The sequence below is a fragment of the Colias croceus genome, chromosome 4 (genome assembly GCF_905220415.1).
Source record: "Colias croceus chromosome 4, ilColCroc2.1".
NCBI classification, from domain to species: domain Eukaryota; kingdom Metazoa; phylum Arthropoda; class Insecta; order Lepidoptera; family Pieridae; genus Colias; species Colias croceus.
Genome location: NC_059540.1, coordinates 5,353,790 through 5,371,237, shown reverse-complemented (window position 1 = coordinate 5,371,237; position 17,448 = coordinate 5,353,790). Strand labels below are relative to the sequence as shown.

General features: G+C 33.7%; 1 protein-coding gene across 4 annotated transcripts in view; it reads left to right on the top strand.

Annotated features, from left to right (window-relative positions):
• LOC123690881 (transcription factor Sp9-like) overlaps positions 1–17,448 on the top strand; it is a 64,835-nt gene that overhangs the window by 37,344 nt on the left and 10,043 nt on the right. Inside the window, exon 1 of one of the 4 annotated variants that reach the window (XM_045634996.1) lies at positions 4,583–4,780. The exons of the other annotated variants lie outside the window; for them this stretch is intronic. Coding sequence (XP_045490952.1) covers positions 4,730–4,780 — 51 coding nt within the window. The 5' untranslated portion in view covers positions 4,583–4,729. Of the gene's footprint in view, positions 1–4,582; positions 4,781–17,448 lie in introns of those variants that run through there. 4 annotated transcript variants of the gene reach the window in all.

Genomic DNA, 17,448 nt, shown 5'->3' with positions numbered 1-17,448 from the left:
TGGGCTATCTAACACCGAAAGAATTTTTCAAATCAGATCAGTAGTTCCCGAGATTAGTGCGTTAAAACAAACAAACGAACTCTTCAGCTTTATAATATTAGTATAGATTTATGCCACATCTGTGCAGTCATCTATCATCAAAAAATTTCACCACATAAACTACCTTCGTAAAAAATAAATGCTTGTTGACGTTCTAAATGTGATGTTATAATTTATTATACAAACACCAAGTTAATTCGTCTCACATATTTGTGGCAATACGTCAGAATCATTACCATGCAAAATGGGATTTGCCTCAGGTGAAATACGCAGAATATTACAGTTCAAAAACCTTATTAACCGAATTGAAGGCCGTTTACCATTTTACGATATAACGTGAATTTCTATTTTTTTATGCCACAGATATACAACGTAGTACATTTTAGGTATTTTTAATACACAAATCGTAACTAAACTGAATAAAATGACCATTCTATTCAATTCATGTTGATCAGGCCAAATTCTTAGTTAATCTCAGTTAGTCTCAATATTAATATTATAATATAGTGAATAAACGTTCATAGAATACAGCGTTATTGACTTTACAAAACAATAATGCGCAATTGAAAAGGCTATCAAATAAAGGTTTTACATACAATGCTCATTGAGGTAGAATGCTTTGGCCCCGCGGGCGTTTTCTAGCGGCAAAGCTGTGTGGCCTAATCGTGCTCTATTAATATATAATATATATAATACTTACCTATACAAACTTGTTCAACATGATTCGCAAGTTTAGATTTTAACTGTTTCTCAATATTAATCTTGAGTAATTGTAGGACGAGGCTTTGAGATTCAATTGACAGATATAAAAGACATGGCTCTTTTCTTAAAATAAGTTAACTAAAAATATTATCATGAATACAAATTTAAGTCGATAATTGATATCATATTTCTAAGTTGTTTTTGTAGGTTGTATATTTTTTATTATTATAAGTAGGTAGGTAGTAACTGAATTATGAGAAAATACAATTAAATTATTCTTTCTCACGTATTAATAGTACCTGTCTAGTACAGTAGTAATATGCTTAATTATTATGCATAACTTAGATACAATATAGGTTCATTAAAAATATTACCTAATTGATTTTACTAATATGATGCCTTTTCAAAGATGCCTTTTTCTTACGCGTAGGTTTAGACTTTGACTTTACTAAGAATCTACCCAACTTATTAAACCTATTGAACCTTAATGACAACAGAAACTTTTAAATACGTAAGATAATAGGTATGTTTCCAGAAACATAATGAATAAGCATTTCAGTTCCCTGTTGTACAGTGATAAATGGCCAGTATAGGTGAGTTTGGCTGGAATTCATTGCGAATACGTGGAGTGGCCGTTAAAACCTCTCGAGCTCCCTTATGTAAACGAAAAACTATTGAGGGGCGACCTCCTGAAGAGGGGATAACTTGAATGTTAGATTACTGATGGTTTTAAGTATGAGAAAGCGACGTTGGATTAAGAGCAGAGATTGTCTCTTGATAGTTTTGTTTTGGTTGGATTTGTATCAAAATTAATCATTAACTAAAATCTAAATCTGTGATTTTACAGACAAATTAAAGTGACCCTAGGCTCCTAAGATAGGTCAGTAAATCCTGCGTCTTCCATTTACAATTACACCATGTTATTCAGTGGGGACACGAAGATATCAGTGACAATTTAAATAAAATCAAATACATAATTGTATTATACATATTATTTTCTTACGAAATTTCTTTAAAGAAGGATTAAATTGTTTTGTCATACCAATTACAAGTATGACAATAAAATTACTAGGTATATCGACGGTATTATTTATTAGATAGGTACAATTGTATTTGCATAGTAAAATATTTAAATGTAAAGCTGTTTATATAATTAATGGACTATGTATGGAAATTAAAAAGTTCATTAATTATTTTACACGAATTTGTCGTTCAACACGTGTGATGATAAGTGTGGAAATTATAAATGATAGTGTTCCTGTATTGTTGGTGCCAATCAAAAACTTTGTTTGTAACTTGCGGGCGACGGAAGCCTATTATTTTCTTAATTATTTATTTAATATCTTTCTCTAGCTGATTTTATTTTATTGTTTGAACCCAAAGTTTTGTTGAGAACTTTGTTTCCATTGAATAAATATAGTGGCTTTTATATCTCTACTTTGACTCTATATTTCAAAAACTCTATTTATTAACCAAAGGCTTTTAAATAAGTGTCTATAGTTACTAATTTTTATACAACAAGAATTATATTTTCAGAAGTTTTTGGTTTGAAATTGTTCTTAGAGTTTCTAGAGTTACCTAAGTAATTTTAATTTTACCTATCTATTAATGGCATTGAGTTTATAATTAATGCATAGGTACAAAAAAGTTCAGTTGAACATTCAATCACAATTTATGACTGTAACTTTTCGTAAGTGATCCGACTGGACGTTGTTTTATGTACCTAAACTTATCTCAGCAATTAAAACTACGTCTGTATCTTCTCCTCTCTCACTTATATATCTATGTTTCTCTATACCTAAGTCGTGTAAACAGATTCCCGGTTTTACCGGCGTCATCAGTTTCCGCCAGTTAGGTTAATATCCGCCGGTCATTCGAGTCGTCAATAGGCTACGCTTGCCAACTTGCTAACTACGTTGATTGAAGCTTTGCAAAACATGAGTAAGCTTGTAACAAAACGTGTTAGATGTATGATAAAGATGTGTTTATGTGTGTAGTTTGAAGATTTCCTTCTTTGATTATTTATCTTACTTATGGTAACTAAACAACTGTTAAAATGTTTCTAAAATAAATACTTACTGTTAAAAAGAGCTGAACATAATATTTATTACCTATCTATTTTATTTTTTAGAAAAATGTTTTTTTAAACACATAGGTAATTATATAAGATTCTGATAACGAATGTAAAATAATTTAAATCTTTGTCCTCAACATTTATTTAATTTTCCTAGGTACGCTAATTATAGCTCAATAAAAACATATATACAATAAAAACATCTCGATAAAATAAAACGCAAATAGGTAAAGTATTTTTCAGTTTTTGATAGAGCTCTAAGATCTAATACATATTAATTATTATAGTTTAATTTGGTAGGTAGGTATATCTTTTTAACTTTTTACTGTGTTATCTTACTTTTAAAAGACTGAGAGGAAATGATTCTTGAAATTATTTAGGTAGGTACATACCTACCTAAGTACCTATAACCTAGTAGGTAGTTCTGTAAACGTTAATCCTACCCACGCTGAAACAAACTTCACTACGCAATTGCTATCTACAATTTAAACGTTACAATGTAACTATGAAGCATGAACCATCTGTAGCCAAATTTCCACCGATTCCGCCTCTTATGATATACGTCTATAATTTGATTCCATCCTCACACCCACCGTAATTTTGCATCTCAGCGTGAGTTTCGCGTTCAAATTAAAATGTTTATTACATTTTCGCACGGTCGATGGGCTCTGAGCGTTTTATTTCGTTATCCCGAACACGCCTATATCTCCCTCCTTGTGCCTAGCGAGCGACCGAATATGATTGCACCCCTAATGCTCAGCGATTGTCATTTCCGATTCACTTTTTAGCAAATTTAACCTTTACCCTCATAGATGTAGAGTAGACATTTAAATGTAACAACTAAGTGATGATATTTTCGTATTATGCGTGTCATAAAACTATTAGACGCTTAAGCTGTTCTTAAAGCGATGTCTAAGAATTTAGCGGTCGTACGCATGGGGTAAGGCGCCATTATTTTTTTACTTCCCCGGTGTTTTTACCTATGTGCCATTAAGAATTATTTGGCCGTGTTTATAAGGGTCCGTGTGGTGAGCATTATATTTCATTATCTTTAACACCTTGTTGGTACGTTGGATATAGATTAGCGACTGACAACAGATGTTTTATGAAATTACTCCGAAATTAGGTAGGTAGACAACAAAGTCCAAAATAGGTTCGTTTTATTCCAAAATTATGAACCACCGATGCTGTGACCTAGAGAATTTTTAAAACTAAAATTATAACCACCACCTAACATACACCATGTAACAAATTGAATAGGTACGTACTCTTTAGATAACACTTTCCCTATAGTCAATGAAACTCTAGATACCTATTTTTTTGTACATAATAATTTAATTATTAGGTATCATTTAATTGATGATATTGGAAACTATAATCCTTGTTATAGATATCTATCTGAGCAGTAGGTAATAGTAGGCACCTACTTAAGTAGGTATGTAGTTATATCGTCTCATATACCTATATCGAGCGTTTAAATAGTGAGGAACAATTACTAACTTCCATAATTACTTAAAATAATACCATATTTAATTGAAACAAACTAAAAAAAAATCCACACCAAATACTTAGAAACAAAGCCAAAGAAAAGTTTATGCAAATCAAAAGTCGAAATAAAATGGAGTCTAGCGAGCGCGATCGATATACGACCTTGGGGGCGGGGCTTCGCGTGGGCGGGGCCAACGAGAGGCCGGCCGGCTGACCCGCCCACCACTTGCAAGCGCACCCGCATGCGGGCCAATGCGCGCCTACACCGACGTCATGCGAACGTCGCGTCGAACGCTCCGCGTCCCTCAAACCGTGCAACCATCAGCTGTCAAGCTGTCGTTCCAAATTTGAATTTATTTTATAATTTCGCACCTTTATTGCCAGTTACAAATTGCGATGTGTTAGTGCTTATCTGTGGACAATACGATGATTACTGACATGTACGCGCCGCTGCCGGCGCCGCCGAATAAGAGTATTGTAAGTTTGTTTTTATTTTTATAGTCTTATCAGATTAGAGTCACATACGGGATTTTTAAACTTAATATTTTGTTTGTATAAATTCTAAAATAAACGTGTAGGAGTAATTATTAAATAATATTTTAACCCTGTTTACAATTAGGTAGGTATTTACATTTTAAAAAAACTTAGACTACCTACCTCAAAAGTTTATTTACCTACCTACCTACTTTTTATTTTGATATTAGATACATAATATGAAATATGTATTTTACTTTTTCCATGAGGGTTAATTCAAAATTGGACAACGTTGGATAAAAACAGTCCATCACCCATGATATGAATGATAGAGTTCACAATTCCGATGACATAGTGAAGCAGAAAAATATCTAGTTATATTATAAAACCTGTAGTTACGTACATCAATAACTTAGGTATTGTAATCAATAGAGTATTTTCAACATTCTAATGTAAAAATTGTTGTCATTTTCTTCTTTCTAGGTAGGTACCGACCTAAAACAAAAAATGTAGAGTCATTCACAATCTACAAAAAATCTAATTTAGCCTCGTTCTTTAGTTTCAAAATAATTTTGTGAAATAGAAATATTTTGCTATATCCTTTAACGTTATTTACATCGTAGGTGTGACAAAGACCCATTGTACGACCCCATACGGCTTGAATAAACAATTGCTTAGCACAACTCCAAAATATTTGTCATCGCAAACAAATTGTAAAATAGATTTTGATATATCGCCTCTCAATCTCATCAAAGCGGTGAGAACAATACAGCATTGTTCGTATCGTATCGATTGAAATAATTCTATTATATCGACACAATATTATCTAATTCTCTCATTGAACAATGAATTAATTTTAGACTGATGCTATCAATTCAGCAATTATGAGAGTGAAGCTTTTGTGCAAGTTTACATAATTTAATGTTCCTTATGCCTATTTATATAGCTATCTTCTAGGTAACTATCCTACCTAGGTTATAATTATTTTTTAAACAAAAAAGTAAGACCTATAAACAAGAAAAAGTTAGCGTTTTAATTTTTATAAAAACAAAACATAGGTACTGTACACACACACACAACCTACATTGTGGGAACATTCCATAAAGTTATTCCAATAGGTAAAAGACCTAAGTAGGTAACTAGGTACCTATGCTATAATTATTTTATAAACAATAAATATTTTATAAACAATGAATATTTAACCCATTGACCACCGAGCGGCCCGATCGGGAATAGACACAATAGATTTAAGCAATTTTTTGTAACATAATTAGATATATTATATAGTGGGTATGTACCTATAGGTAAATACCTACCTAATTAGATTAGACAAAAACAAGAAAAGGTTAGCGATTTATTTACTGCAAAAAATACAGTGTGGGAACTAACAAAAAGTAATTTCAATAAAAGCAAGATAGTAATGTAATTAAATGCCTTAATTCATTACTTTATGTATGAAATTTACAATCAAACTACGGTACTTTGTCTAATGACGATAAGTGTTGAAAGTATGGTAATGTAGATGCTTATCTAATATAACCACATCATATAGGCAGTCGATAAATTTTCCACTACGCGTAAGCAAGTCATAGCAGCAAATTGTAGCTCGTAGTCCACATCGGAGCATCAATCAGGAACATTACTATCACATCGAATCTATTATGTGTGTCTAATAGATTTTTTTGGCGTTGGCCCATTCACAGCGGGCGCAGCGTGAAGTCTGAATGGCATTGTGGCATTGAACCGAACCGACAAACTTTTATTTGTAATGGCACTAAATGGCTGTTGTGGGGATTAAGGTGCTCGACGCATTGTCGTCGCTCCGAGTGCCGTATAATTCGCCAAATCCGAGTCTGTATAACAGGGATAACATGCGACATTCGTCCGACGTGACGTTGCGAACAATGCTTCTTCGAGATCTGTCACTTTTGATAGCAAAGCCATTTTTTGTTTCTTTCAAAAGTTGGATTTGGAAATTTAGGAAGATTAGCCACTTAGGGTTCAAGTGTTTGCTTTAGATATTATGAGATATTATTAGAAGGACACGGCTTTGTAAATTCTCAAGTTATAAAGATCTGTCTATTGAGAATCCTTTTAGTAGGTAACATTTAAGTATTCAATTTAACGCAGCGTTAAAATTAACAACTAATTAAAATATTTGTCACATGATACACGAGGCAATTATCAAAAAAATAAATCTGGTGTGAGCGGTAGCGACAAGCCCTGCCATATATCTTTTTTATCACCGCATTGCGTCGTGTTTAACCCGTTCATTGACAAAAGGTATTTAAATGAAGCTGTCAAGGAAATGATATTTACTGCGCGTAAGCGACATTCCGGCCAACCGTTAAACATTGTCTTCAACAGAATCCTGTTACATTTTTAGAACTATGTTTCAATCACTGCATTAACGAATGTGGATTTTGATCTTATTATGTAAAGGGTGTATCTATCTGAAACATATTGTTCTTTTACACCTTTGACCTTATTACAGAAAGACAACTAACATATCCATTTTAGTTCATGTTTCCTTAAAATAATTATCTATATAGGTATTAACTATCAAACAGGTTTGTCCATGTTAAGTTTATATTTTTAAAATGTCACATCAAAACAACATAGGTAAGCAATGGCGGTTGCTTACGCGTGAAATGTCATTTTGACAGTTAAGAGTACCTACCCTACATAAGCAAATGTCCAAGGAGCATTCGAATAAATTATAAGCTATCTTAGATTACAAAATAAAAGACAGATGGAGCGTTGCCGAACTAAACCGAATAATTTATCGTCATTTTCAATAAAGCTATGTGTGCTGTCATTTCGCCGCTGCACTGTACGTACACGGTGCTTCTGTGTGCGTGTAATGTTGCCAGATATTGAAAAAATTCCCAAATTTTTCCCCGACTACGGAAAAAAGAGGGTTATGTTTTTCGAGTTTATGGATGTATGTATATTAATATTTCTTTGACACGCCCTGCAGTATAAACCGTTGGACTGATTTTGAGTTGTGAGGTTTCATTGCAATGATCTGAATTATTATGTTAGTGGCTGTAGAGTGTAGTGACGTAGGCTATATACATAAATGAGAAGTCAAGTTTTAATTTTTATTTAAATTCTTTTATTACATAAAGTACCTGCCTACTAAAGTTATATATGGACAAAATAATTGTATTCAATTTTTTATTAAATAAATTACATAAAAACTATAATAATTATATTATTTTTTATTTTTCATAGCATATGAATACGAATAGCGATAGTTTTTAGTCGAGAATACGGGACATTTTATTTTCATCATATCCATCATGGAGTTCACATAAATTAAATCGCTAGCGAAAACGACTATGACGTTTTTAAGCTTTATAAAAGTAAAAAAATAATGTATTATGCTTATTAAAATAATCTAATCATTATCATGAACCTTTAGTGCACTATACAAATAATCACATTCACGATCGAAAAATCCAACAGCATTACCCTGAAGATCCTTTAACCATTTTACCGTTTTACCAATAAAAATGGCAAATTCATTTTCAAAATACTGGCAACATACGTTGAAGTTTTGTATTCCTTCATATCTGTAAAATTATTATTCGTATTAAAGAAATAAATCAGCCAAATAATCTACAGAAAACCTGTGAAACGATGTTTTATCTTTTTTTTTGTTTTCGGGAACAAATTTTACAGCGTTTTATTATCACAAGACGGCATTTTTTTACTAAAATTGCAAACCCTTTTTGACGTATTGCATGACACTATATGCGCTATAGCACTGGTGCAGCGACGTATTTGTTTTTGATTTCGTATTTTCTTTGACAAGGGCGACGGGCGGTTGTCATGCTCCATCTGTACTTTATTTTGTAATCTAAGTAAGCTATATTTTCATTAACAATTTTATTGATATTAAGTACCTTTCTTGATTATTTTTATTAATTATCTGCTGAGGTATCTACCTTCTGCTCTGTTCTCTTTGTTATCTATGCCCTAGTATACATTGCAAAAAATAACTTGTAGAAATAATAATTTGTGAAACATAGGTTAGTTAAGACCCGTTGATAGGACGAAATCGCCATAAATTATGTCTCGCCGTTACATCTGGAAATAAACAATATTACCAATAGATTCCAACAATACTACTAATTATAAATGATTGTAAATTAACCGAGCAACAAGTACTGAAAGTAACGTGTTCATTATCTCTTCAGGATTATTTATGGGAGCATCCGTCAGCGCGCGTCGGCTGCGAGACAAATTTAACAAAATAACAATACTTACGCGTGCCGTCTTCAAGACTTTGCTTTAGCACATCAAACTTTTATCAATTATTATAATTTACAATGGCTAATGATAATGTTGTTTATTATTGTTTTGCATTTGCGGTAAACTCTACATGTACCTACAATTGTAATGGCTTCTCCTAAGAAATAGCATGATGTATCACTGCAAAATGTTACATGGGTAGGGTAGTAGCAAGTATTCTTTCTACTAAAACAAAAATAAACATTTTTAAAGAAACATAAACACACGCAATTTCAATGTATACATATAACTTCCGTAGTTACATTTACATTATGTTTTAAAATTAATATTTTTCTTCAGATCTTATTCTTGGCCTGTGACATTTATCAATTAAGTATGTTAAATACAAACAAAGAATTATTTTTAAATTGATATAGGCACGGTAAATAAATGTGTTTTCGCAAGATATAAGTAGGTACGGAGTGCTGACGCGCCTACACAAACCAATCAACTTATTTTACCTATAATTGTGTGTGTATTAGCTACAGTTATAATTCCCACTCAGGAAGTACCTACATCCCGTCTTTACATGTCGTTGACTGAATTAATAAAGCCAGTATTAATTTCAACCTCCATTGGTCGATCGGAGCTATGCATATTTATGGGACATTTATTCACCACGTATTGCGGTTTATTGAAAAATAAATGTATGGCAGAAAAACAGTTAAAATGGCTTGACCACAGCTTTACTGCGTCGCTTCCTGCGGCGACCACAAATGACCTTTTTATAACTCGTTAGAATTAATGTGTTACTGTTAGTTATGGGATTATAGTCTAATGTGTTTGGATATGTTTATAGAACTAGGTAAATTAATTATTAAGTCTATGTAACGTTATAAGGAGCGCTACGATACATTTTTATAAAAGTATAATTCCGAAACTTGATCTAAAAGCATTTTAAGGATTCAGTCATTATTTGTTCATAGTATAGCATTCATACTAAAAATAAAAATTAATAAGAATTGATGGGGTAGAGCATATAAAATTATAAACTTTTTAATTCTTTTTAGTCGAACCTTGGTTTTTCCAAATCAAAGCTTCAGCTCTTCATTTCATTTACGTTCCAGCTTTTGTGTGGTAAATCCGTAAACCATTGCCTAATGAAATATCTATCTAAGAATACATACATAAATAGAAATGAAGAGATCCTAAGAAATAATTGATTACGCTCAGCTTTGTTCCAGGTATAACGTTCTCATACACTTGTTATAATCACATTATATGAAAAACGCCTTTAACACACGCTTGGAAATAAAATTATCTGCGTATACAGCATATTTGTTTTCTTTAGACTCGCTCGCGCGAAAGCTAAATGTGAGAAGTCGTTAAAATTGTGTATTGTAGGGCATTCGCAAAAAGATGATTATTCAACCAACTCAACGAACGTAAGAGATAATGTAATATGTATAGAAAACAAGCAATAATATACAAAGTAAAAAGAAAATATCACTTTGTTTGAATAAAGAAGAAACAAGTAATTTAAAACGCATGTATATGTATATATGTATTATATAGCATGTATTCTATTACATCTCCGGCATAAATATTTTTTATGTTTATGGCAACTCTCTCAATTCTTCTAAGTGTTCTATAGGTAGGTACGGTCATACGGTGTATTAGTTAATCTGAGTTAATCCTTAAATGTAATGATTATAAAGGTAACTAACTGTAAGTAAACACATACATGAATTGTCAAAACAAATACTATTTGACAACTTACTTTTTTTTTTCACTTTTTTGAACATACCATATTTTGCTGAACATCATCATTTTTCGTGTCCATATACTTACGATCTTTTGTTTGAACACACCGCTCCGATGGAAATTACGCATCAACAAATGATTTAAAGAAACTAATATAGCCTCCAATGGGGCCCTTGAGAACCAAGTGTCGGATTTGGAAGTCATTAATGTCATCGGAGAAACCGTGGTCGGCTTCTGTAACTCGATATAATAAGTGTCAAATGGAAATGAGTTTTATGTGTCCGTTTTAAGGGCTATGTTTTGGAGGAAGTTGGTTCGAACGGTCAAAGACGAGGGTTTTTGCAACTCATTGCATTATCCCGGCTTGTTAGTGTGGAGCGGCGCGGGCGACGGTAATGAAGGTTAGATGCAAGTCATTCGGTCGCGGCGCCGGAGCGCGTCATCGCATCATCGCGCTGTCAATACGTGATGCCCTGACAACGGAGAAGGTTATTTTCAAAGACGCAACATCACTAATTAATACCCACTACCCGATAAAAGTGGAGCGGCACCGGCCGCTTTGTTCTACTGTCAGCGCACTCTACCAACACGGATGCTCATTTGTGTTGAAATTATCGCTCTGATGACACGATTCTGTCAATTTTGTATGCGCTCGTGAAAGATAGATCTATTAATGACACATGCAACTGCCTCTTATGTAGAGTTCTTATCAATTTAAGTTCAAACTTCAAACTTAATAAATTCTGTTTGTATAATTGTTCGAGATCTTCATCCTCTTACATTTTGAATTATTCTTGCTTGAACAGAAGCTTCAGCATTAATGACCACTTGACGCTGAAGACAAAGCCAATTGCATTCCAGCAAATATTAGTACCTATGACCAATGCTCTATCAGGATCAAAACAAACTCTGAATTTAATAACCATACGCAGACACCCTAAACCAAAACACGAACTTCAAGTGTCGCTAAGCCGTCACGAAAAGTACAATTAGTTTAGCACTTATATCACAATGGGGCACCCCGTCGCCTGCCACCCGCGGCGATCTCTCCGGACCATTCAACAAACTGGCTTATCATATCACCGTGGCGAATGATACACAATCCATCTCGAAGCATGATCGTGTGGACTATTTTGTTAGAGACTGTGATTCAGCAAATATCTTAAGGTTAAATGCTATTAACTGGCGACATTTAAATGACAAGCGATGAAATACAATATACAACATATATATATGCAAATATACATACAAGGCATAGGTATCTGAATAATTAAAAAAAACATGATGAAACGTGATTAAATTATGCTTTTCCTTTAGTCTACCATCTTTTTAGTTCTCAAATTGCCTTTATGCACATTGCAAAACTTGAATGTACTCTAAACTTGTAACACATTTAGCGTTTAATGGCAAGTCTCACGCTGCATTTAAAATCGGCGTTATAAAAATAAATCCCCTACTTAGTAAAGCCACGCATGCGTCCCATTATGGCGGTAATAAGACTCATAGGAAATTGCAAACTATTAACTACAGCATCCGGCTTTTAACTGTAAATTTTCCGATTGCAATTTGTCGTTACTCGTTGTGCACTTTAAATTAATGGTCATTTCTTGTATTGTTAACCCTGGAACCCTACCCGGGGTGCTCGAGCACCCCACAGCATTTTGTTTAGTCTATGATTTTTGTTATTTCTAATTCACAGATTTGGCCTTCGGTGTATTTTCTCTTAAGTTAATTAGCCTCTGATTGGTCAGTCTTGCGGCGACCGCTGTGCATCGTAGTCGTGTGTAGGTGGTTGTTGGGGTGCTCCTACACCCCAGTGAAGGAAAATTGTAATACCGAAATCGAAGCAAAAGATAGTAGTTATCATGTTATCTACTCTTCACGACACCCCAGACAAGACAGATGATGTACAGTTCCCTGAAATAATACAATATTATAATAAAACTTAAGGGGGTGTGGACGTGTTTGACGCGATAGCTAAAAAATATTCCGTCCAGAGAAAAACAAGACGATGGCCACTTTGCCTCTTTTATGGGATGCTTAATGCAACTGGTATAAATTCTTGGGTCTTACACAAGTGTTCAACTGCAAACAATAAGCCAGAAATAAAATATCGTCGCACTTTTTTAAGGCAACTGGCCTTGAGTCTAATCACAAAACATTTGGAGGACCGTTTACAAAAGCCAACTTTGAGGCGGGATATAAAAGAATCCATATCAGGTATTCTAAAAAAACCTCTATCAAACCAAAGCGCAGTTCAGGTGCATCATACACAAGGACGCTGTGGATTCTGTCCTAGAATAAGGGACCGAAAAAGCAAGACAAGGTGCAACAAGTGCCAAATTCCAATTTGTTTGGAGCATCAAATTAAAGTATGTGAAAAGTGCTCAAATTAATTATCTTAGTTTAAGTTTAAAGGCTGATTTGTAATCGCATGTTCCTATCTTACATTAATAATAAAACACTTAAAACAAGTTCTGTTTTATTTATTTTTCCAACATTTTTTTTACTTTGGGGTACCACAGCACCCCATGTAGGAAAATCGGATAGGCAAATACAGTGTAGGGTTCTAGGGTTAATAAGGAATGCAGCTGGGTTTATTGAAAGGAAACAAATGTATAGAAGATTAATATTTGTTATTGTTTTGTTTAGAAACATCATGATTCCTATAAATTTGTTCAGTATTAATAAAGTAAGACAAAACTTAAAAGATAAAAAAGCTTATCTTGAACTTTTGCAAAGTTAAACTTAAATCACTAAATTTACTCTATATTGCTTCGTCCACAAAAGTATACTATTTTTACATAATATAGGTACCATTGTTTTCAAGCATGAATAATATAACTTAATTATACTTAACGATACACATTTCCCGATGACAAACAATAAACATAATTTAACTCAATCCGCCCGAAGCCAAACTAACCAGCACCGTCTTCTAATAAACACATCCAAACAAATACACAGTACGTTTTCTATTAGGATACTCTAAATCCCTGCACTTATCATTAGGAGAGGGTCGTATGACGTCACCCTCCTGCCATATTTCACGATACGCGACCTCAATGAATTTCACTTTCCTCAGTCAAGGGTTTTAAACCGCGTCTGTCGTTGATGGCCCAACTAATGGCAGCAATGATCTTTAGAGGGTCTCTTTGTTACTATTGTTTTTGTACTTAAACTTATTGTTATATACGAAACAAAAATAGTTTGGAAAATCCAAAAGTGCAAGCCTCATAATCTCATCCTTTACAATAAAATTGATTATTTATAAAGAGTACACTATAAATATAAAAAAGAAATAAAATAAAACAGTTGGGAAAGTAAAGAAAGCGGTATCTACCGTAATAATTGAGCTATTTTTCTTGTGGCCCCACATAGATGTGAAACTGCGCAGGTTTAAGGGACTGACTACCAACTTATTTTTTTAAACCTTGGCTTATAGTATAAAGAATCTAGTTTATAATGGTGAATTTTGAGTACACTATAAATATAAAATAAAAATAAATAAAGAATATATATAGATATACTTACTAAAATTATGGAGAACAGTCGATATTTTTTTTGTTTATTTAATAACAATTAAACCACATCGAATCAGACCCTGAAAAATGAAAGGGTTCTATTCCTGAGCATACTCAAGCGTAAGAGAAAAAAAAAGACTCGATTAGTAAAGTATTTCGGTCGCTATCGTGTTAACAAGTAAATCCTCCGCACATACAGACACACGGACGTCCAAGACAGAACTTTTTTAAACTGTTTTTTAACTAGTTTAAATAACAAAAATGACATCAAAAATATCATGAATGTTAAAAATAGTGTTTTTTCTTAATATGTGTGTGTATGTATTATCTTACAAGTGCAATGTATGATACATACAGACATTTTAAGTTTGAAAAATCAGATGTTTTGCGCGAAGTGACAGTAGTACCCACCTCAACGCTTCGCTTATGAGGCGTGCAATATATAACAGTGTGCTCTTGATATTGGACGTCTTTCGTGTATATAGGCAATATTGTACATTCCTACAACTACATGCAGTAGTACCTTTACACGTGGAATGCTTATACGTACACTAAAAACGTAATATCTATTTGTATAAGGGCTGATTTTTCAATCCTTGGTTAAAACTTATTCATCGAATAACGTATTAAACTACCATTTCAAAAATGTAAGTATTCTAATTGTCCGTTTATGACAGTTTACAGCCTTACAGGTGACATTTTAAAATGTTCGTGTAATACTTTATTGGACGGATAAATTTTAACAAAGGATTGAAAAATCGGCTCTAAGTCATCTTTAAGTAAATCTGTACCTAGGTCACAAGATAGAAGGGTCAGGAATAAAACCGGCCTGTTACTCGAGAGAGATTTTTTATAGTTATGCAATAAGTATAACCAAATCGGAGTCCACCTGTAACTTATAGATAATATTAAAATGCCTTGCTTTATAAGTAGTAGTGGTCGTTCAAAGTATGGTATTAAATGAAAAACGGAATTGTGGCCGTTGCGGTCATTTCATTGAACCATTGAACGCGTCCCCTATTCACGTCGCTAGGCCACAGCGTACTGACGCGACGTAGGTACATTTGTATATGATTAGACCATTTTATACGCAATTACATATCGTTTGAAACCTAATTGCGGTCTATTGACTTAAGGCAAATTTAACGTTATAAAATATAATCAGTTTCGCATGGTAGTCGCTGTGCATAACGATTCATAAACGTAATTTAACTGCACATTATGACACATTACGTGAATTTTAGTTTCACACACCATGGAGTCAATAGACGATGGACCGCAAAATTCGGAATTAGTTTCGTAATTTGGTATCCTCACAATGTTGGTATAAAAAAGGAGTCAGATATGAAATGTTAGCCATGTACATTGGTGGTCGCGTGGCTCAGACCGCCCGCTGCGGCCAACACTCCGCTATGCTAATTCAATTGTGTTACGAGAGCGGATAGCCAGCGATACCATCGACTCCGCCCGAATTATCATAATAATGCGCGAGTCACCTCATTCGAGACTCGAGACGGCGACTTGCCTGTCGACACGTTCTATATACGAGCGATACATATCCCGTTCGTTAACAACATCGATACGCGATGTTCTTCAGATTGCAGCGAGTACTCGAAATGAAAACGGCCGTGTTAAGTCACGAAAGGCATCGTGTCTAATCGATTCGCCGAAGTGTTGAAAAGTGGCGAAAGCAGTTCTCATGGCGCGTCGCCCGCGGCTCATAATACCTACAGTTCATGAAGAACATTATTCCCATCTAGCGGAATGCAAATTGAATTATGGGACTTTTTGTGTGTCCAATTGTTTAATACCTCTTTGTTCTTGTGCCGCTATAAGTACGTGACGATTGAACACTCGGCGCCTTGTAATCGCTTGCTATCTTCCATAACTCTGTGAGCTCGATTGTTCTGCTTCAATCCGTTCGTGATGGAAAATTATAGTGTTTTATTTTATTGCTTATCTAATTGTCTCTATTGTTACAAAGAACTCTTATTTATACCGATGTCAGTACGCATGCGGTATCCGCTCGACATATCAGTTTTTCTATCAAATTAAATCAACAAGTAAAATGGGTAATTAGATACGGATGGAATAATTATGCAACATATGAATAAAAAATATTGAAGAAATGATAATCTCGTGTTAGTATAATTGGAGGGAAATAAAAGTAGGAGTTCATAATGATTATTTTTTATGCTCAAAGACTATCCTACTTACAATGATTCCTTGTTGCATGCCCTCGAGACATGTACTCGAGTAATTTTCTCAGCAATTAATACCTTGTTCACTACACTCACAAACAAGAAAAAGTACAAAGAAGTAGTAGAAAAAATAAAGCCCCATCTATTGAATAGTACTCTGTATTTAAGGAAGAGTCAATGTACCAGATATTACAGAACTACTTACGTAGGTAATTACGACTACTGTATCTTTTATATTCACACCTGTTATGGGGTATTTAATATTTATAAGTCTTTTAATTATTATTTTATGTTAAATTTTTTGCTTAGTTCTATACTAGATTGATATTATTTTTTAAATTATACTATAATTGGTCAAACCAAAATGATTAATTATATCTATAAAGAAAGCCCAACTATTCTATACACATTTTTTGTCTTTTTTTCTTCATTATACGCAGTGGCCAATGAATTTCAAAATAAATTCCAACTCCTGTTTCGAGACGAATATTAAGCTAAATTACTGAATATGGATATGAGAGCTTCGTAAAATCAATAAAAGTGAAATAGATATTCTTAAATACAAAACATATCAAAGTTAAACACCGACGCGGACGCCCTGGGCAATGCTCCAAATATTTTATTTGTTTGTTACTATCATATAAATGGACCTAATTATTATAATTTTTGTGGAAATTACTGGAATTATGTAGCTACCAAAAATACGTGAGTTTAACGATGTTTTCTCGGAAGTGTCGACGCTGAGTGGAGGCCCAAGGCGAGCACGCAACCGTGCAAGACATCCACTATATTCGCAACACGGCCTTGAACTTTTTCCTTTTGAGATTTGTAACTGACATTCGTTTGATTTATCTTGCGAAATTATATTCGTAGTAGGTAATGCTAATTCACGCATCGTGACGCCGGCCGGTCGCGTCGCTCTTAGCTCTACCACAAGCTCTAC